Source organism: Phocoena phocoena, chromosome 6 (genome assembly GCF_963924675.1).
Source record: "Phocoena phocoena chromosome 6, mPhoPho1.1, whole genome shotgun sequence".
In the NCBI taxonomy this organism is placed as follows: domain Eukaryota; kingdom Metazoa; phylum Chordata; class Mammalia; order Artiodactyla; family Phocoenidae; genus Phocoena; species Phocoena phocoena.
The window spans coordinates 46859829-46882147 of record NC_089224.1 but is presented as its reverse complement, the minus strand read 5'-3'; the positions used below and the strand labels follow the sequence as shown (position 1 = coordinate 46882147).

The following is a 22319-nucleotide window of genomic DNA, read 5'->3' as shown; positions in this document are numbered from 1 at the left end:
ATCCATTTATTATCTCCTAGTTTCCACAGGTCAGGAGTCTAGGCAGAGCACGGCTCAGCTACGTTCTTAGTTTGGGCAAGCACGTTATTAGGTGACAACTAATTCACCTTTGGCAAGCACTAAAGATTATACTAGAGTTCCAGATTATTCTGGAACTAGAAAACCAGATTTCATCTGGTTTTATTTCAGACTAGGCTCTTTGCAAGAGGTATTGACCTAAGTCTGTTCATTTCATGCAGAGAAAGACCACCTTTCTAAAGTCCTCCTAGAAAATGCTGAAGTTCAAGGGAGACTGTGGGGCGAGAGGGCAATGGTATCACAAATGTATAAAACTAGAGCTTGGAATCCATGCCCCAGGCTTCCACTGCAGCCTCTAAAAAACTGAAATGTTTACCTCAAAATTCTGGAGCCAATTTGCCAACACACAACTGAAACAACTGACTGGCCAAATGATGGTAAATTGTAAATTCCTTGAAGGCAAGGGTTGTGTCTTATTTATCTCTGTACCCCAAAAGCCAATGCAGGATCTGTCCTGCATTCAGTACACTGTATGTTGATAAATTCAAGAGTTTTGGATGAAACTAAGCATGCCAGCAAAATATATGGCTGCATTTAAAAAATTATCAATACTTATTAGAAAATTCCACTGATTCATAAATTTAGTTGCAAAGAAGAAAGGAAAAAAATTCTAAAGTAATTTCTTTTATTTGGTTTCTTCTGCTTCTCCTCCTCCTCTTCCTTCTTCTTCTTGCTTTAAATAATGATCACTTCAAATTCTACAAGGTTATTTTTCTTTATCAGAAAATAGACACAAAACAGAAATATCCCCTTGACAGTTAAAAAATAGCTTGAATACAAGCTGAAGCTCAGGGCTTCCCTGGTGGCGCAGTGGTTGAGAGTCCGCCTGCTGATGCAGGGGACATGGGTTTGTGCCCCGGTCCGGGAAGATCCCACATGCCGCGGAGCGGCTGGACCCGTGAGCCATGGCCGCTGAGCCTGCGCGTCCGGAGCCTGTGCTCCGCAATGGGAGAGGCCACGGCAGTGAGAGGCCCGCGTACAGCAAAAAAAAAAAAAAAGGTGAAGCTCAGAATTGAAATAAACACCCCAAACACCCCAATAAGCCAATGGGATTTCCTAGTCTTTTAAAGTCACGTACAACCCAGTAAAGATCTTGACAAAGATCTAGACATACCAACAGAGAAGAGATTTCACCACTGAGTCTTTATTAGGGTAATTTCAGTATCAAAAAGGAAGAACTAGTTTACAGAGCATGAAAGAAAATAACCTACGACCTGGCCATGGACATGAAGTCCAGCCTTTTGTCTGAACTAAGTTGGTGAAGAAGACAGACACAGGGAGAGCCCATCATCTTGCCCAGATCCCATCACACTTTGCTTGTCCCCATGAACATGACCCAATCCCTCCTCTGGAAGAGGGAGGGAAAGAACAACCATAAGTAACCTGTTGGCGGTCAGAAAGTCGTTCTGGACTTTGCAATTGGGACAATTTCATATGAAATTCTGACCTTCCGTAGTTTGTTTCCATTAGTCTTCAATGAAAAAACAAAACAAACCTAAGAGTTAGAATATACATTATTTGGAAAATAAATTCTCCTTGCTAAAAAGGAACAAGAAAGCATGGTTTCCTTCTGTCGGCCTTTGGGACCAGAACATCCAATGGGAGTAGTGTGTACCTTGAAGGTTGTTCAAGTGGGGTTGGGTTGTGAATGCGAGGGCCCAAGGGGACGAGAGACCCTTGTCAGGTTTGCTTTGTTTGTAGTAAGGAAGGTGATTCCTCTTAAAGAGCACTACAATCTAATACCTCAAAGTTATTTTATCCCTTACCAATCACTGGGGTCCATCGAAAATTCCTGCTAATCAGGCAAGTTGCAACTAAAATATATCCTCTTGTTCTACTAAGGTAAAATCATCTCTTCGCCTTCCCTCAGTAGCTTACCCCATGCTGCAATGCACCTTTCCTCTGAGGCTCCTGCGATAGAGTGCAAAAAGTGCTTGCGCAGCTATTTTGTGTCAAGATTACACAGCAATCAGTATGCCGCCTATTGATTTATGTGAAGATGCTCATCTTGCTGTGGAAAAGGAAATCAAGAACAATGAGCCTACTCTGAGGTCCTACTGTTTATAAAGAAAGTCAAATGAAACACAACTACAAACAGGCACCTAGACCTGGAATACAAAGCGAAACAGTTTTACTTAGCTTCTGAGTCTTACTATGCCTGCCATGAGGTAGCAAGTTGGCATAATTTAAATATCAGAGGACCTTGTTTTGAAATTCCATGACCATATTTGGTTTCTCAGTGTAGGTGTCCAACTTGCCAACAGATGTTGCCCGGCATTTTACCCATTAAACTCTATGATCTCCATAACCATTTAATAATAAGATTGGACCAGATAAGATCAGAGTGCAGATTTTCATTCTGCACAGAGATTCTGCTGGCTTTTCAACAGCAAAGTGAATTTATGGAGTAAAAGCCTCTGAAATTATCCATAAAAACAGAGCTATAAGCAATATTCTGCAGTCAGTTCTCAAGAATTAAGAGTTTGGAGAAAAAGGCAGCACTGCAGCCATATGGACAGTCTCACCTGAAAGATGAAAAACTGAAAATGTGGAAACTGATCACTTAAAGTAATTGGTAACTATCCTTTTAAGTGAAAAATACTTTGGTTGCCCTTGGTTTGGCATCAATCATTCATTCAGTAATTGTTTACTGAGCACCTATATTTGCTGCTCAATAAACATACAATTACCTAAAAGGTCTCTTCTAGGCAGTAGGGATTCACGTGTGAACAAAAATTCATGTCCTGACGAAGCTTATATTTCGTTGACTTCTATGTTTCTACCATAAACCATGTACTGGCCTAGCTCAGGCTCCTGAGGGAGTGACAAAGTCACCCTTTAGGTTACTGAACTGCTGATAAATGCCCTGCTATATCCTGTTGTTAAAAAAATAACATGGTCTTTTAAAATACGATGGGTTAATATTTATCACTCTGCTTCTTGGCTTCCCAAGCAGGACAGATTTTTGTACTTCAGTCTGAGCCACACAACTTCATTTTGTTGAATGTCAGTGTGATCGACAGATCATTTTTATTACTCATCAGAGCATTTTTCAATCGAATTTTGGAACTCTGTTGCTTCTGATTTTACTGAGAAAACAGAAACAAAAAGAGAACTTTCACAAATCCCTCCAACACACTCACCCATTACCTGCAGCCGTGCTGTTACCTGTCTTCACCCCTTACTAGGTGGTGCCCATCCAAGCCAACCCTTCCATCTGTACCCAGAATCTCCCACCCCTTTCCCACTTACTCAGGGACATTACCACAGCAATTCTCCCCTCTTTGCATCATCAACTCTCCCCCTTTTGCTGTGTCATTCCCATTACCACACAAATGTGCTATTCTTTCCTCCACTTAAAAAAACTCTTGACCCTACATTTTCTCTTGGCTTGCACCCATTTATTTGTTTCCCTTTACAGGTATCTCTAATTCCCACTTTCCCATTCCTTGAACCCACTTTACCCTGATTTTCACCCTACTCACTCCACCAAAACTGGTCTTGTCAAATGACCAATGACCTCCTTGTGGCTAAATCTGATGTTCAATTCTCTGTCTTCTCCCTACTTGGTCACCAATTGATGCAATCACTTTCTTTTCTTTGAAATGCTTTCTTCACCTGGCTTCCTCATTCTCCAGGTTTTATTTCCTCAGTAGCTACCACTTCTCAGGCTCCTTTGCTGGCTCTTCCTCATTTTTCTCCCATCTCAACGCTATAAACCTCAGGACTCAACCTTCAACCTCTTCTCTTTATCTACACTCACTCCCAGGTGAATTTATTCAGTTCATGGCTTCACATACTATCTAGAGTCTTATGATTTCTGAACTTGTATTTCCAGTCTGAATTCCGGACTCATCTCCAACTGCCTACTCAACATCCCCATTTAGATGTTCACCTTAACCATTTAGATCACAAACTTAAATCCAAAATTTAACTCCTATCTTCCACTTGAAACCTGCTCCCGTGAAGTCTTCCCATCTCAATGAATGGCAGTTCCACTCCTCCAGTTACTCAGGCCAAAAATTTTGGTATCACCTTTGACCTCTCTCTTTTTATCACACCCTGCATCTAATCTATCAGCAAATGCTGTTAGCTCTACCCTCAAGAGAGGTCCAGAATCTGACCACTTCTCCCTGCCTCTGTTGTGACCACACTGGCCAGGCCACCATCATCACCAGCCTGGGTCATGCCACCAGCTATGCAAATATGTAGATCACTCCTCTCCCACCTACAGCCTGTCTCGAAAGTGCCACTGCCTCTAGCACAAGGCACACTGTACATGATTTAGACTCTCTCAATGTTTCTGTGGGTATTATCAACGTTAATTGTCATATCACTTTCACGTCCATGGGCGCCATGAAAAGGTGAAGCGCTCTGTTTTGAACCTGCAGGTACCCCAGATAGATGTACTGTTGTATGGTTTTAGAGTTCTTCTGATTCTTGTTGCCACTGGCTGTCATACTGATGGGATCTACGGGGCAGCATACGCCTTGTATATGTGTACTGCCCACAGCCACATGGCTGCGGGGTAAGTGGACCCTGTGCACCCCACCATGCCAGGAGTTCTGGTGGGCACTGTATCTGCCTACCCAGAGGAGATGGCACCTTTCTCTTTGCACCAACGTGTCTTCTGCTCATCACATCCTGTACCTATAGAGCTGTCCACACTTGAGGGGGGTGTGTGCTTTTTCTAACTGCTCTGCTCAGAGCAGGGAGCCTTTTGTAAACTGCTTAGAGACACTGAATAGGCCAGTAGCAGACCTGGCCATCACTGTGCACACAGTAGTCTACCCCAACTCAGAACTCTGCCCAACCCCTGCTCCAAACAGATCACATTTGCTGCTTCTAAATTCTTTATGGGCTGGAAAACCAGGCAACCTAATTTATTTGAATTTTGTATACGATCAAAGTAAACAGACTCTTATAAAGAGTCTAAGAAATTGTATGATTAAGTGCCTGAACTTTGAACACTGACCTTCTAGCATCTATTTGGCTGCTCAAAAGTGGTCTGGACTTTGGATCTTGGTTCTGTTCTGGACTTCTGGATATTGGACTTCCAGATAAATGGAAGTTTATGGGATTGCAATTATATGCAAATACAGATTGCCAGGAAGTGCTTTATTAATCTCTCAAGCTGACTACATGAACATTTTTTCAGGATATTCACATTCGAGCAATCCTTTATATAATATAGAGACGATTTACTTGAACCCCACACTAAAAATGTGCTTGAAACCCCTCTAATCCTATTTTCTAATATTCTCACTCAGCACTTGCCACTGTCTCTTCGTGTCTGTGGTTTCATTTGAATGTGAGCTCAGATATCTCCTCATTAGCTACCACACTATCCTATGAGATAAGGGAAAAAAGCCATCTGCTCCCATTTCTTGATGTAGAAAGTTGGGGACAGATAAACACATATAACTCATAAAATGTCATCATTTAATAAGGGAGTAGGAACATTAAAATATTTAAATTGGTGTATAGAAACTAAAATTTAACAATAAGTTAAAGAGTGAGTCAGAAAGAGTCTCGGACAAGCAGTTTTTTTATTCCTGGACTGGTTAGGTTAAGGTTAAAAAAGAGAGAAGGGGAGTTCACAGCACATCACAAAATACTTAATATTATTTTCTTCAGGTGGCTTTTTTTTGGAGCACAGCCTCCGGACGCGCAGGCTCAGCGGCCATGGCTCACGGGCCCAGCCGCTCTGCGGCATGTGGGATCTTCCCGGACCGGGGCACGAACCCGTGTCCCCTGCATTGCAGGCGGACTCTCAACCACTGCACCCCCAGGGAAGTCCGGACTTTAAGAATTTTAATAAGAAGCCCCACGCTGATCATATCCAATACAAGTTATTCAACTACAGGTTCGTCCTGTGATCCACATTTGCAAGAACTTGAACGGAAATAGTCATATAAGACTCTAAGTAGTTTTACTAAAAACAAATAACCAAAAGCATGTACTGGGGCTGCTGAGAGACAGGAAGCAGTGCTCAGGAGAGGTGCTTAGCGGAGGCTGCGATCCAAGGTGATTATATGCTGAATGTCACTGGCTATACCACTCATTTGGGGCTGGTCTCCCAGAGCCACGCAGTGAAATGAGAGAGTTGGATTAATTTTTAGCGTGGTTGATGATTATGCACCAGTGAAGCATGTGGTGATACTTCCCAGGGCATTTAAGTTCTTCCTCCTAAAGCATAACACTATCTTATCCAGTTCTATTTATTTTTCTTAAGTGTCTGTGACTTGCAGAGCATTAAGACGCCAAAACATATGTTTCTGAAGCCTGTTCTCATTTCTCACCTTCAGTTAGACTTTCAAGGTCAGAGCTGTTTGTGGCTATCCACTTAATTGGACTTAAAATAAAAGGCAGCAGGAAACAGCAGATTTGTAATGGCCCTTCGAAGTAAGCACCAAACGAGCAGCCTGGCACATCTGAACCTATTTAAATAAATCAGCCTCTTGTTCAGGGCCCCCAAACTCCATCCACCCTGCCACTAGTCCCCGTGCAGCTGTAGCAAGCTAGCAGCAAGAGAGAGGATGTTTCCTGAACCCCTTGGAAAACCACTGGAGCTTTGAACCAATTGTGCATTTTTGTACACAGCAGGATCGCATGGCTAAGTTCTCTTTAACCTTGGAGTCTGCTCATTAATTAGGTTTGTGCAATTACTGTTCATGCCAGGCAATGACAGAGTAGATCATTACTAGTATCGTTATTATGTACTGTATGTAGCTCCATATACTTACAAACCTTTGTTCAAAATGGATGCAAACGTTCCTAGGACCTGGAGTGGGAGAGGTTATATGTTTTGGGACAGAGTGGGTAGATGGGCAGGATTGGCCCACAGCCAAGATGTATAAAGCTAAGTGCCAAGGTTCAAACAGCAACATGGGCGAAGTTCACATCTGGGAAAGAAGGACTGTGATCCAACTGCTTTCTTGACAACGCTTCTGGATAATACGTAGGGAAAGGGATTTGACAAGAAACTCTCTTAGATAATACAGAGAAGAATCAGGAGTAGGTTAAAAAGGGTGATGTAGCAACTAGACAACAAACATCCTGGGTCCAATGTTCAAGTAGATTCACGTTCCCAGGTTCTCTATAATCAATAAGTCCTGAACCTCAAACAACCCCTAAATCTTCCTCCAGTCCTTAGCTTCAAGGGCATCAAGGTTTCCAAGACCAACTCAAGGAAACAGGCAGCTTTCGGGTTGATCCAAAGGTTCCAAATCACTCTAGGTATAAGCAGATGCCTAGAGAACAACAGCGAACAGCTTGGAGACCCAGTCCCAGTTGAGGAGCTGCCCCATCTATGGAGCATATTCCTTATTCCACAGAATAGAAGATATTTGCAAATCATATATACGTTCTTGCCCCCAGAATATATAAAGAACTCTTAAATTCAACAGTAAGGCAAATAACCCAATTTTTAAGTGGGCAAAGGATTTGAACAGACATATCTTCAAAGAAGATATACAAGTAGCCAATAAGCTCATGAAAAAGATGTTCAACATCATCATCCTTCAAGAAAATGCAAATCAAAATCACAATGAGATACTAAGCCACATCCACTAGGGTGGCTATAATCAAAAAGACATATAACAGCAAATGCTGGCAAAGATGTAGAGAAATTGGAACCTTCATACCTTGCTGGTAGGAATGCAAAATAGTACAGACACTTTGGAAAACAGCTTGGCAGTTCCTTAAAATGTTAAACATATGGTGAGCATATGACCCAGCAATTCTACTCCTAAGTGTATACCAAAGAGAATTGAAAACATATATCCACACAAAAACTTGTAAGCAAATGTTCATAGCAGCATTACTTATAATGGCCAAAAAGTGGAAGTAACCCAAATGTCCATTAACTGATGAATGGATAAATAAAATATAGTATATCCATACAATGGAATATTGGCCATAAAAAGGCAACAACATGGATGAACTTTGAAAACATTATGCTAACTGAAAGAAGCCAGACACAAAAGGCCACATATTGTATGATTCCCATTGATCTGAAATGTCCACAACAGGCAAATCTATAGCAACAGAAGGAAGACTGGTGGCTACCAGGGATGGGCACGGAAAGAGGGATGAGGAGTGATTATTAATAGATACAGGTTTCTTTTTGGTGGTGATGAACATGTTCTAAATATAGTGGTGATGATTTTACAACTCTGAATATACGAAAAACCAGTGAATTCCACATTGAGGGTGAATTCTATGATAAGTGAATTATATCTCAAAAAAACTGTTATAAAAAGTCAATAGAGGACTTCCCTGATAGCGCAGTGGTTAAGAATCCGCCTGCCAATGCAAGGGACATGGGTTCGAGCCCTGGTCTGGGAAGATCCCACATGCCACGGAGTAACTAAGCCCGTGCGCCACAACTACTGAGCCCGTGCACCTAGAGCCCGTGCTCTGCAACAAGAGAAGCCACCGCAATGAGAAGCCCACGCACTGCAACGAAGAGTAGCCCCCGCTCACCACAACTAGAGAAAGGCCACGCACAGCAATGAAGACCCAACACAGCCAAAAATAAATTAAAAAAAAAAACCAAAATCTTAAAAAAAAAAGTCAATAGAGAGAAACACTACATAATGCTACATGGTAAGGAGAGCTACTTCGAGGCTACAGCTGGAGTGATCTGGCCTTTAGAATTGACAGCCCTTACCTGCCCTGACAGCCACACTTCCAACCTGAGGAGACTGGAGAATGTCTAATGAATTCTGTTTCTCAAGTCAGATATTTGTTGTTTGCTCCTTGACTTTAATACATAAGCAACTCTGTTTTGTGAATGATTCAGGCCCAGACTTTTGATCGTGAACACTCATCAGCACCATTATCAGTTTCTGAAGGGTATTCAGTGCCCTTTTCCCTTCTACCCTAGATACCAAGCGAGACACCATATACTGCAGGTGGGATTGGTTAGTTCCTGAGTCAAAGGGAGTGATTTGATCCAAGGCAGAAAACACAGATGCTGGCAAACCAACATAAGGCCCAGCCACGACCGGATGGAGATGTGACAAGGTAAGATTGAACACGGATGATGTATACAAGAAAAGAGTAAATACATTTACAGGACAGTGACAGGGGACCTCGAGAGAACTTCGTGGTTGAGCAAGGTTCAGTTTCCAAACAGGGAAACTACTTCTCTCCTAAACCCTCTGCAAGAACAGAAGGAAAGCAGGTTCAAGTCCAAACACTGAGGATTTGACTATTAGCTAGGGATCAGTTGGGGAATCGCTCCTTCATCTGGCTGTTTGGGAGGCAGAGAGAAGAGGGCCTAGGGAGTGAGGCAAGGTCCTGAAATGACAGGAGGGCAGGCTAACAGCATATGGGAGGGACTCAGAGGAAAAGAGACCAGGAATAGAATATATGTGGGTGAGTGGGACCGTATTCTGCTAATCACTTTTCCTGTGTGATTGCATCAAAATTCACAGCCTTTCTCAGAGGGAAGGGCTATTATTTTTTCTTAATCTATGGATAAGCAAACATAAGCCCAGAGAGGTTCGGTAACTTGCCCAAGATCACACAGCAAGGAGGGTCACACTCTATCTCAGTCTTAAATAATAATTCTATTGTGTTAACCCTTAAACATCATCCTCCCTCTCAGGAAACAAAGTCACAGGTTCCTAGAACACATGCACCAATACTCAGTGCCTACCGCATGCCTAAAATAATAGCAGTGGCTCAACATCTTTTTCATTGCTATCAGGTGACAGGGAAAAATAAAACTGACTTAGCCTACAAGTGGTTAGGGCAACAGATGACAGTTTAAGTGGGAGGAATGGGGCTGCTGAAGGGGAAACCTCTATTTCTACTTGCAACCTCCTTGCCCAGCTCAATGGCCATCAAGCAGTAAAAGAGAAAGTACAGAGCACCAGCAACTTTGACCCTTTCTAAGAACATCCTATGGACAGGTGAAGAAGCCTGCATTACCCCTTCAAAGGAACTAATCTCCTTTCATTCGTCTTCTTAACTAGAAAAGTACTCTGAAGGTGGTAATTTCAGGGCTTCATTACCTGACCACCTCTTCTGTTGGTCAGTCCATAATTAGGGACATATATTTGTTTCTTTCCCATTAACAGAGAGGCACAGAATTGTCATCGCTGGTGGGGACCCTGGAGATAAACTAGCCCCTTCATTTTCAGAGGAGACACTTGGGGCAAAGTACCTGGACTAGGGTTAGACTGCCAGTGTGTGGGATGAAAGGGACTCCATCTCTCCAGGCTTGGTTCCTGCCAGTGCAGGATTCTGAGTGCATCCTTTAAAGCTGTAAACATGGCATTAATATAGTCTGGTGCCCAGACCCCTTCCAAACCCATCAGCTTTTACCAGGACAAGAACCGTGTCTGCATCATTTGGTTTACAAATCCAATCCTTCATAAAAAGGTAACTAACTTAATTGAAATGCAGCGTCAGCCTTCTTGGCAAGGTTCTGCTTCTTTCTGACTCCATATCTCCCTGTTTCGTCCACATTTCTTTCCCACCCGATGACAAGCTCATTGGGAACCAAGGATGAGTCGAGGCTCAGGGAGCACATCATGCTTTGATCTGCACCTTCCTTACCCTGCAATCAGTCTCTGTCAGAGCCAGAGGGCGTAAGAAGCAAAGCCACCACCGGCTTAAAGGGCACCTTTGTGGAATTAAGAAAAGGCACCCTTTCCCCTGGGCAGACACAGTCCCACACCAAAGCACACAGCTTGTCCAGTAGAGTGATGTCTGGATTTCTGTCCCTATTTGCCCCCTTGGTCAGACAGATGCCCTTGTGCAGTACATTAGCATAGCCTTGAAGGGCTGCCCCACTAAGAGGAAGAAGGAAGAAAAAGGAATTTCTAAAAGTACTATTTTTTAAAACTTAGGTCACAATCCATTGGTGGGTCATGAAATTATTTTAGGGTTGAAACTAGCATTTTTAACAGAGTAGAAAATACTATATATATATATATATATATATATATATATGCCTCACACCTAGATTTTATTTTTATATGTATATGTAAACATATACATATGTATGTATATGTGCATGGGTATGTGTATATACTGAATTGAGATGTAAAATATATTTTTTAGTGGGGGTCATGGTAAAAAATATTTACAAGTCACTGACTTAACACAGCCTAATATGAAATGTGCATCTAATTTGGAGGTTTGCTTTGTCTTTATTCCCAACTGTCCAGTAGGAAGCAACAAGAAAACTAGAATGCATTTAGAAGTCAGACAGACCCAAGTTCAAATGCGGTTTACCACTAAATTTGGACCTTAGGCAATCATTTATGTTTTCTGGTCCTCAGGTTCCTGATGGGCCAGTGGAGATGGTACCTGTTTCAGAACGTTGATGTGGTAAAGATCGGGTATTAAGCACGCGTCCAGTTTTCAGATCTCTCTCTTCTCTCGACTTTGGAGAGACCAGCAGAGACCAGTGATCCAGGGACACACATGCAGCTGCCACTGAGGGTTTCCACTGCCAGAAGCCACAAAGCTGAGGAGGTGTAGAGTCCTGCAGTAAACTTTAAATGATTTTCTCCTGTGCAAGTTGTTCTCCTGTCTGTATGGAAGAACTGCCTCCCAAAGCAGGCTTAAACAAAAATTACTGTTTAGCCAAGTCAATTAAATCATTTAAGCGAAAATACTACAGGTAAGCCAGGTTAGGAAAAGAGTTTGGTGTTGTGGTTATGGTGAGAATCTGGTCTTCTGTTTTAGGTAAATGTGTTAGATTTTAGTTTGGCATGGTTAGAGTATTCCACATAGTAAGGATGAGAGCCGCTGAGGACAGAAATGACAAGCTAAAGTAATCTTTTAGGTCATGTGGGTCAAATCTCCCATTTTCCAGATTTGGAGATAGGGTCCTAGGACATACAGGATCCACCAAAGTCACGTGGTTGGGGGGGGCACACCCCATCCCTTGGGAACATCATTTCTTAACTCCTGGGTCACAAGGCCTCCTTCTTTAGAATAATTCATCTTTTAAAACAAAAATTGCAACAACTTCCTGCCTTGATTTAGGTGTGGAAATGTGGGCAAGTATGAGAGCTAAAGTTAGGGTTTCTCAGCATATGTTTGTAAGAGAATTTTGAGTCATCACAGCAAACTTTAAAAATGACACAAAAGACACATAGGAAATTGGCAATCTATAAATGAAAATTTGAATTCTCAAAAAACATATTTTCAACCTCCCAATTAATCAACGAAATGCAAATTAAAACAATGTAATGTTTCACCTATGAAATTGGAAAACATTAAAAATGATAATAGTCCACACTACCAAGGATGTAGCAACCTAGCAGAAACTTTAAAAGGCTCATAAACTTTGTTCCAGAATTTCTGCTTCTCCAAAATCAAAAATTCATGTATAAGGCTGCTGGCTGTAGCATTTTTTATAGTAGTGAAATATAATATGAAAATAACTTTCTATTTTATGATAATGCTAAACAGTGAATAACCGTTTTGAAAAACAGTTAATGATCTGAGGAAATGCTCATAATAAACCAAGTTAAAAAGTTAAAATGGTATATATTCAATATAAGTTTAAAGTTGTGCATATCCAATATCATTCAAACTTATTTAGATATATAGGTACATATGTGCATATGTGTGTGTGTGTGTGTGTGTGTGTGTGTGTGTGTGTGTGTCAAAGTCTGGAAGAATAAATGCAAAAATGTTCATAGTTATTTCTGGATGGTGCAATGGAGAGATTATAGGCTATTTAAATTTTTTTGTATTTTGATGTGTTTTTATAATCTTGTACAATGAATATATTACTTTAAGTATCTGGTAAAAATATTATTTAAAAGGCAAATCTACAATTTAAACTTTCTGTTAGAATTGCCTTTTACATTTGATTTGACTCAAAATTTGCCATTGGTAGGATCTGTTGATAAGGAGTTTTATTACAACGTCAGGCTATATTAAACATTCTGAAAGTATACAATTAAAACATGTATTATCATCCGTTGTTATATGCATTATCATTTGACAAATCCAAAGTCTAAAACATAATTTTTGGCAGTATGATGATTAAACATTCAGAGAAACCATTTTCACTATATACACCTCAAATTATTGGATACTGTATTCTTTGATATATTTTAAAATTACCCAACTATATTAGTGAGGAAGCAGGGATTTCTTAGAACCTAGAACACCAACTAAGCACAAATCCAGAGGGGTCTGTGTTGCTTTGCCTCTGAGGTATTTGCCATTCCCCAGTGGTCAGAAACTGGGATTGTGGAAACTACAAACATGAGGCCTGATAGGGAGGAGGTACTTCAGGGGCCTCCACACCCAATAAGCTAGAAATCCTGAAGGGTGGACACTCTTAGTGGGTGAATAAGGAAAAACAAATCTGCCTACTGAAGGGAAATAGTAGAATGTGCCTATTTTGGCCTTAGTTTTGAGTGGTACTGAAAAAAAGAGCAAGAAAAAAGAGTCTCCCTTAAGAATTTCTAAGCACAGCCTCACTCCTGGCTTTGAAGTCTGAATTCACACTACATGGGTAGAAAAAAGTCAGACATTTAGGTTAGAATGGTTCGAGGTTGGTTGGGCTCCCGGGAACTTGAGAGAAGAGCAAACAAGTCCTCTCTGTTGGGATACATTTAGAACCGAGGCCTCAGTGACTCCCTACAGGTCAAGTTCCAAGAAATATGAGTTCAAAGTTTTAGAACAGGGCTTCCCTGGTGGCGCAGTGGTTGAGAGCCCGCCTGCTGATGCAGGGAACACAGGTTCGTGCCCCGGTCCGGGAAGATCCCACATGCCGCAGAGTGGCTGGGCCCATGAGCCATGGCCGCTGAGCCTGCGCGTCCGGAGCCTGTGCTCTGGAACGGGAGAGGCCACAACAGTGAGAGGCCCGCGTACAGCAAAAAAAAAAAAAGAAAGTTTTAAAAGAAATCACTAAATACATAAGAAAGCAACCCCACATGAAACATAAAACAACACAACTAGATCTGCAAGGACACTAACACTAGAAATACCAATTATGAATTATAAATATACTTAATATGTTTAGAATAATAAAAGAAGGCATTAAATAATAGAAGAAGAAGAAACAGTGAAAATCAACCTGACAGTGGTGAAAAGGAGCCACAAAACCTAGAAATGAAAAATATAATAATTACAATTAGAAACTAAACAGATGAGCACCAAAGCAGATTAGACAAAATTGAAGAGAAAATCAGAAAGTAGAAAGCAGATATAAAGAAATGATCAGCAAGAAGAACACAGAAAAAGATGAGTAGTTAAAAGACATCAAGAACAGGTTGAGATGGTATAACGTATATCCAATCAGAATTCTAGAAGATTATGGGAAGAATGAGGTAGAGGCCAAATTGGTGGAAGGCACTAATCCTCAAATTCAGGAAGTCTAATGAATCACAAATAGGGGATAATTAAGTGAGAAAATCACACCTGTCATGGCATCAGGAAAATGCCAAACACCAAAAACAAAGAGAAAACCTTATAAAGTAGTCAAAGAGAAGAGACAAACTTCTTACAAAGGAGCAACATTCACACCAGCAGCAGTCTTTTAAATGGCAAAAGTGGAAGTCAGAGACAGTAGAATTATTATTTCAAAGTGGAATGAGAAAATAACTTTCTACCCACCAAAGCTATCCTTCAAGAACAAAAGTAAAATAGATCTGTAAGCAAATAAAAATCAGGAGCAGATACTATTAACAGATTCTTGCTAAAGGAACTTATAAAGAATGTTAGTCAGTACAAGAAAAAGTCATAGAGAAAAGGTCTGATATGAGAAAAGAAATGAGGAGAAAAACTGGTAAAAATGTGGATACTTCTAAAAACATTGATGGCATAATGTCTAATTTGTAGGATTTAAAAAGTGAAGATTATACCTCAATAAAGCTGTTATAAAACATCAAGGTAGAACTTAAATTGTAGACTTCAAATCATTTACATTGGGGGACAGGAGACTGAGTTAAAATGCTCTAAGGCCCTTAAGATGTTTAGCATGAGTGTAAAGATATTAGCTTTACACTCTGTTGAGTTAAATATACACATTAAAAATTTTAGGGTAAACAGTGAAAGACTAGAAATAAGATGTATAAATTCCAAACTACTAATGGGAAAAGCAGATTTAGAAAAAAATCAATCCGAAACAAAAGCAAAATAAAGTTATAAAAAATAGAAAGTTTAAAATAGCATGATAGAAAAGAATCCAAATATAATAGTAATCACAATCAATGTAAATAAACTAAACTTTCCAGCTAAAAGATAATGGTTGTCAAACTGAATTAAACAAAATGCTGCTATATTCTGTTTACTAGAGACTTACCTAAAACAAAAGGAGGTTGAAAATAGAAGAATGAAGAAACTAAACCAGTCAAATCCACACAGATGTTCTTGACTCATCTTTAAGCAACTTAACAATCTCATTCCTCGTTAAAGTTAAAATACAAATTATCTGGTTCTAGGAAATAAAAGGGGGAGAAGGGAGGCGAAAAGGAGAGAGGAAGAAAGGAGACAGGAAGGGAAGTGGTGATAAGTCCTCACTCTCAACATTGCCAGGATTCACAAAGTTTAGGTCATCTCTTGCTGGAGGAACCAGAGTAGCTAGGGGAACAGCCATGGGCAATCTGCCCTCTGTGTATTAAAATCCACTGGGCTTTCTGAGTCTCTCAAAGGGCCTCCTTCACTCTTTGAATCATATGCAGTAACTGAAGGGTTTGCTTTTAACATAAGTAGAGGGAAACAAAACAAGGAAAATAGCACCATGCTGCTGTATCCCTAGATCAACAAACAGACTTGTGATACTGTGATTTATAAGAAATATATATATTTGGTCATTCAGATGACCAAAATATATTTCTCATATATATTTAGTCTTGGTTCACAGTTCCGGGCTCCTGGCTCTCAAAACCCCTGGAATTTCCTAAGTGTGGACAGTGATAAAGGTGTCGTTTGTTATGTTAATGAGGCAACTTTAGGAAAGCACCTAAGGATGGGGGCTGGTTGCCAATGGAGCCAACTGTGTGATTAAAGGGTGGGACTGAGGAGAGAGGGGCTGGAGGTCAAATCAATCGCCAGTGGCCAATGATTTAATCAACCATACCCACGTAATGAAGCCTCCATAAAAACCCCCAAAATGGCAGAGTTCAGAGTTGGTGAACACCTGGAGGTGCTGGGAGAGTGGTGCCTGGAGAGGGCACGGAAGCTCCATGCCTTTCCCCGTGCCTCACCCTAGGCATCTCTTCCAGCCAGCTGCTCCTGAGTTACATCCTTTTATAAGAAACCAGCGATCTAGTGTGTGAAATGTTTCTCTTAGTTTTGAGAGATCCCCTGGCAAATTCATTGAACCCGAGGAGGGGGTCACTGGAACCTCTGACTTACAGCCAGTAGGTCAGAATTACAGGTAACAACCTGGACGTGTGACCTGCATGGGGAGTGGCGGCAGTCTTGTAGGACCGAACCCTTAACTTGTGGAAAACTGATGTTCTCTCTGGGTGGACAGCGTCACAATTGAGTTAAATTCTTGGACACCCTGCTGGTGTCTGAAAATTTCTTGGTGTTGGGAGGGAAGCACCCGCTACCTGACCCCCTACACGTTTGAATTGGGTCCAGGAACTCAAAAGAATGCTACAATCACAGGCAACTAGTCAGTTAAGAATTTTAGTGTCTATATTTTCTTGTTTTGAGGACAGAGAGTTTCCAAGTCTATCAAGTAATACTCACTATAAGAACGATCTCACTGAAATCTGTACATTAATTTTACTAATTTACATACTAGGTATGGAGGGGAAACAAAGGTTGAATTTATAACATATTCTTTGCATTAAGAAGGCTTGGGACTATACATTTGTATTTATATAATTGTTTATGGTTTAGCATCTTACCAGAAATACTTCACTTTATGAAGAATATTTTATAATATTGTTTCAATTTCGATTTTCCCATGATCATTAATAACAATTTGCATAATCCTGGCAAGCAACTTTTTAGGAACACACAAAATGAATAAAGCAAGGCACACCTAAATTACTAAGTAGCCTGCCTTCAACCATCCAGCTTTAAGCATCTTTATTTAGACCATTCCCTTCATTTGAACTGGGCTGACATGCTGTCAGATTACAGTGCCAAGTCTAAAAAGAAGTTAAATACCATGGACAGCTGCTTTCTAGGCCAATGACAGCCTAGCACCATAGCAGATCAGGGGACCTCAGCAGGCAGGCCAGGCACACTGCAAAACATGCCAGATGCCCTGAAACTCCACTGCTTCACATCCTGCAGGATTCAACTTAATTCCTAACCAGCTCTGGAGAGGTTTTTGGAAGATAGTCCCAATCATTTATAAATAAAAATACCCTTAAAACAAAAGTCTCCGCTTAGCATAGATATTTCTAAACCACAAAATAAACTTTCAGGACAACAAAGGCATTTGAAGGTTTCCTTGGAGTTTATAATAATGTCTTCCCTGCATATGTTCACTGTATATGAAATTAGGCTTAAAAATATTATAATATGACAAATATCACATGCCCCTAAGGGAGACAACAGCCTGCTTAACTCAGTGATTCACTGGCATGAACTACAATCTTCAAGGAATATTTTGAAATTCTCAAATTGGAAATAATTTATCCTGACTCACTTTTCATTTAAGAACAAAAGATGAAAGGAAAGGAACTAACACTTAGTGAACAACCCACAAGGACTATGTTAGCTGATGAACACTCATTTCTTCATTTAGTAATTTTCCCAACTTTATGAAGTAGGTATTATTATTTTCATTTTCCTAATTAGGGAAATGAGGCTCATGAGTTTATGGGACTTCTCTGAGGTCACAAGTCTTATTATACGCCTGGGCTAACACCTTTTTTCCCTGAATCAAAGCCCAGGATCTCCTTACCATGTCATGACACTACACGACATTTTTTTAAACAATAATATTATCACTAAAAGACGCAATAAAAATATCAAATTAAAAAACCAAACACCAGGTGGAACAGTTAAATGAAATGGGAAACTATTACTTTAAATATGAGAAAAATGTTTGTATTTTCTATTTTTTCACGCTCCACAGTTGCCCCATCATCAATAATGAAACCAAATTAAGATTTTCAACTGGTCCATGAAACAAGCAGTTTCAAAGATATTTCACTGTCTACAGCCCAGCAGAATTGATGAGTTTTCAGTAAGAACCATTGATGACTTGTATAAAAATATCTAAAATATGTTTCCTCCACTTTCCCATACTCCCCTCTTCCATAATTGTGCAATTAAGACAATGAGGTAGCTTTGCCTAAAAATATGCTTAGTATTTTGCTTCCTAAACTCTTGTACAGCACATTCCTCTCTATGAAGACTCCACTGAGGGCTGTCTTTGGCTTGGGGTCTTTTTCTGAGTGTTCTGATGATGTTAGAAGCACTGACTTAGGTAGGAAAGGTGGAGTATACAGCCAGAAATCGACTTTGCAGATCAGAGAACAAGACAACCAAGCTCAAAGACTCATCCCTCCTTGAGACACCTTATGTTCAGTGCTTAGAGAGCAAAATCTCCATAAGATTCTGAAGTCAGACATCTGATAAAGACCAACTGCTGAAAAAATGTTTTTCCAACAAATATTCAAAAGTGAAATTGGCAAGGTAAAATTTCCTAAAGGAAATCACACATCATTATGTACTGTTCCACCTAAAAATATCTGCGTTCCAGCATACCGAACAAGACTTAGCTATGTTAAAAAATTCTGGTCCCATGATAATTTATAGTTCAATCTAGTTACTGAATGACAAAATAAATAATAATGATTAAGTGGAATAAACTAAAGCTATTTGGTGCTCAAAGGAAAATAATAAAATGAACATATTTTGGAGGTAAATCAGAAACAGGAGATATAGTCATGAATATAATTTGCTTTCTTTTTTAATTAGGTAAATCCAGATTCCAAAATTTTTAAAATGCACAATATTAAGCATAGCAAAAATTATGGATATGAGTAACAACTTTAAGGAATGCCAGCCTAAGTTATTGACTTTTAAATTACCATTAAAATGACATGACAGTCACCTAATATAGTAGGTAAAAATCCTGCAAGAGCTGATTTAATGAGTGACTTATAATTTATTAAAAACCTTCTGTAAACCATATTTAAAAGGTTATTACTAAATGCACAAAACCACCTCCTTCCTCCCTATTAGAAGACAAAATCCCCCTGCAATCTTCAATACACCATTGGACTGCTCTGCAAATTCCTTTTTCATACACGTTGCCAACATAACCTTTAGCCGAGTCTGTGCCTAAGTTAATCAAGTTCCACTGCGGCACACCAAAACGAAAAAGTACTGAGTTCTCAAAAAGACTTTTTATCTTTGATGGGCCCAGGATATTTATAAGACACCAAATCATTCCCTTGCCTCTAAAAAACCGGCCTTTCCCTTGGCAACTGTTTAGCATTCTAATTGGAATACACACATAGACGACTAATGCAAACCACTGAAACTTGTAGCCAGTCTTGAGGAGATGGCTTGAGGGATCATCCTTTGGGCTACAAAATTAGATCAGGGACTGGGCTCCAGTGATGACCCTGTCTTACGCCCTCAAGGATACAGACTCAGTATCACATCTGAATGCTTATTTGCCACGATTTTTTTTTCTTTACTACAGTTTCTAACAACCAACCATATACTGAGTGATACGTTAGAAAAAATACAGTATAGAACATTTCTTTTTTGCATGGAATAAATAGAAATATTACTAGTGGGTTTTTTGTCTGTGCTTTGCTTCTATTTCACGGCTGCTACAAAAGTGATGGATGGTCATCAAACTTGAACATAAAGGAATTATGCTAAATTAATATCATTTTTTTCTTCATTCTGGACAAAACAGCTCACTCTCCACTCAACATCCGTTTTTTGCATACATGAGAATTTCCCCAGATGCAAGTATGAAAAGTCTGCATATGTATTTTGTTTTACTGTTTAAAGTCACATTCCGAGACGACATTCCAATGTTAGGATATAGATCAGAATGGCATTACTCAACAGAAAATTTTATTGATGTGGCCCATGGATTATTTTTAATAATTAATCTACATTTTTGCAGATCGATTTCTTCTAAGCTCTTTACCAACTTGCTTGCTACCTAAGTGGTAGGATGGCCATTAAAAGGTCATTAAAACTCCCTCAAATCCTACCATAAAAAATATTTTGGGTCATGTTTATCATGGCGTGCAGAATGGGCCCTCGAGCTACAGAGGCAGGCAGCATGGCTTGCCACTGACTCTTTCACATATCCCGATCGGTGCCTGGTCGAGTGGTCTGAAGCACTATTGTGTGCATCAAGAAGAATGGCCATGACCCATTCTAACGACCAGTCCTGCTAGGCCCTAGGCTGCTGACTTAAAGATCCAGCTCTGCTGACACAAACAAACTTTCTTCGCTAAGCACCTTTAAAGAGATGGTTCTTGATAACTGTCACATGTTCATTTAAATCGAAAAAGCCCTGCAACTTGCAAGCCACACACACACACTTTCCCATGAAAATGAAACGGCTCACAAAAATAAGAAAATAAGCGACAAATAACTGCTGAGCCTGCTCTGAGAAGATTATGTAACCTATAGTTATAAATGTTTTACTCTGAGGCAAGTAGCTTGAGAACTTAGTGCACATTCCCCAGAATACCCCCCAAATTATTTTTCCCACTGTCATGTTAGTCTGGCTGTCAAAGAAATGCATAAAGCACCCTGCTATTCATTACAGCCCCAAACACCATCCCATTTAAAAAGTGGCAGATCTAAAAAACATAAGAGTTCCGAGCTATGGTCAAGAAGACATTAAATAAACAACCACCACCACCAACCTTTGCTTGGGCCTCTGGTGCTGTCACCTTGACGACTTTGTTGCGGTTTATCATTTGCTTCACCCATCTTTCTACTTGGACGTTGAATTTCATGAAAACCACATAGCCAAAGTAAGCTGTTAAGAGAAGCAAGCTTTCCCACCACATGATAAAGTTATCCAGGAAAAATATGATCAGCATGATCAAGTCAATGATGTAGAAGGACACATCCCGAAAGAGTGGCCACCATGTCAGGTTTAAGATTTCTCTGGAAAACAGAGCACACATGCCAATGACAAAGAGGATGTTGAACACCGCTGAGCCCACGATTGTGCCAATGCCAACATTGCTGTGAGCGATAAATACCCCTATGAGAGATGTGAAAAGTTCTGGGGCTGAGCCCCCGGCAGCCATAAAGGTGGCTCCAGCCACATCATCAGAGATGCCCAGTTTTTCAGTGATGACAGTCAAAGAGGGAACAAAGAACTCATCGCAGACAATGGCTAAGGCTATGAACATGTAGATCATTCCAACGACATGGAGAATGATGGCACCTTTTCTTCGCTGCTCGAGGGAGAAGATGTCTCTTGGGTAGTCTCCTTGGGCATGAACTGTACTATTCTCAGACTTGCCTTCCTGAGAAACAGGTGGCTGTGGAGTATAATCTCGAATCTTGTCATTTAAATCTAAGAGAGTTCTTTGACGGTAATCGTGTGCTACCCTGGGGCCACTTGCACCACTGGCCTCTCCTGTGCTCGGTGTCTCTGTCTCAGAAAAGGCATTGATTGAAAACGGAACAGTGCTAATGGCTACCAGGCCCATGAAAAGGCCTAAGATTCGAACCAACTTCAGTTTTTTTCTGACATTATAATGACTCCCGCAGCCAGACGGTGACTTATCTGAACACCATTTCTCAAGGAAAGAGATGGTGGTGGTGCTTTGGTGCAGCTCCATCCTGGGTCTTCTGCTGGATGTGGTGGTCTTCGAATTGTACACTCAACCAGATGGTTCTTTCATACTTTTCCTCACTTTACAGTTAACAGTGCTTCTGGGGTGCCTCCACAATCAGAGATTCTTAGGCTTCACATGAAATATTTTCAACATTTATGCTTAAATAAAAATAAAAACAAGGATATGTGAATCGTAAAATCATGTCTTTTTTACAAAACAACTTGGCAGATATGAAAAAATCCTATCCTATAGCCATGTGACCTTGGGTTAAGTTCCTTAATTTTTCTGTGCCTCAGTTTCCCCATTTCAAAAATTATGACAATTACAGCACCTACCACCAAGTGCTGCTTTGAGGATGAGTTAAAATACGTGAAGCATTAAGAGTAGGACGTGACACACACTAGGCACTTATGATAGTATATGTACAAAGGCAAACATTTTGGTAAATCCAATGTTAGACATAGACTATGTATTTGTGTCTGTTAAATACAAAAATTTTAT

The 22319-nt window shown here is 40.2% G+C and overlaps 1 protein-coding gene across 3 annotated transcripts in view; it reads right to left on the bottom strand.

Annotated features, from left to right (window-relative positions):
- Nucleotides 1–21883, bottom strand: part of SLC24A2 (solute carrier family 24 member 2) — a 240652-nt gene extending 218769 nt beyond the window's left edge. The window contains exon 1 of one of the 3 annotated variants that reach the window (XM_065879052.1): nucleotides 20889–21883. In XM_065879052.1, the coding sequence (XP_065735124.1) occupies nucleotides 20889–21821 (933 nt within the window). In that variant the 5' untranslated portion in view covers nucleotides 21822–21883. The remainder of the gene's footprint in view (nucleotides 1–20888) is intronic. The other 2 variants (XM_065879051.1, XM_065879053.1) reach the window with 2 other exon arrangements.
- Nucleotides 21884–22319: the final 436 nt, after the last annotated feature.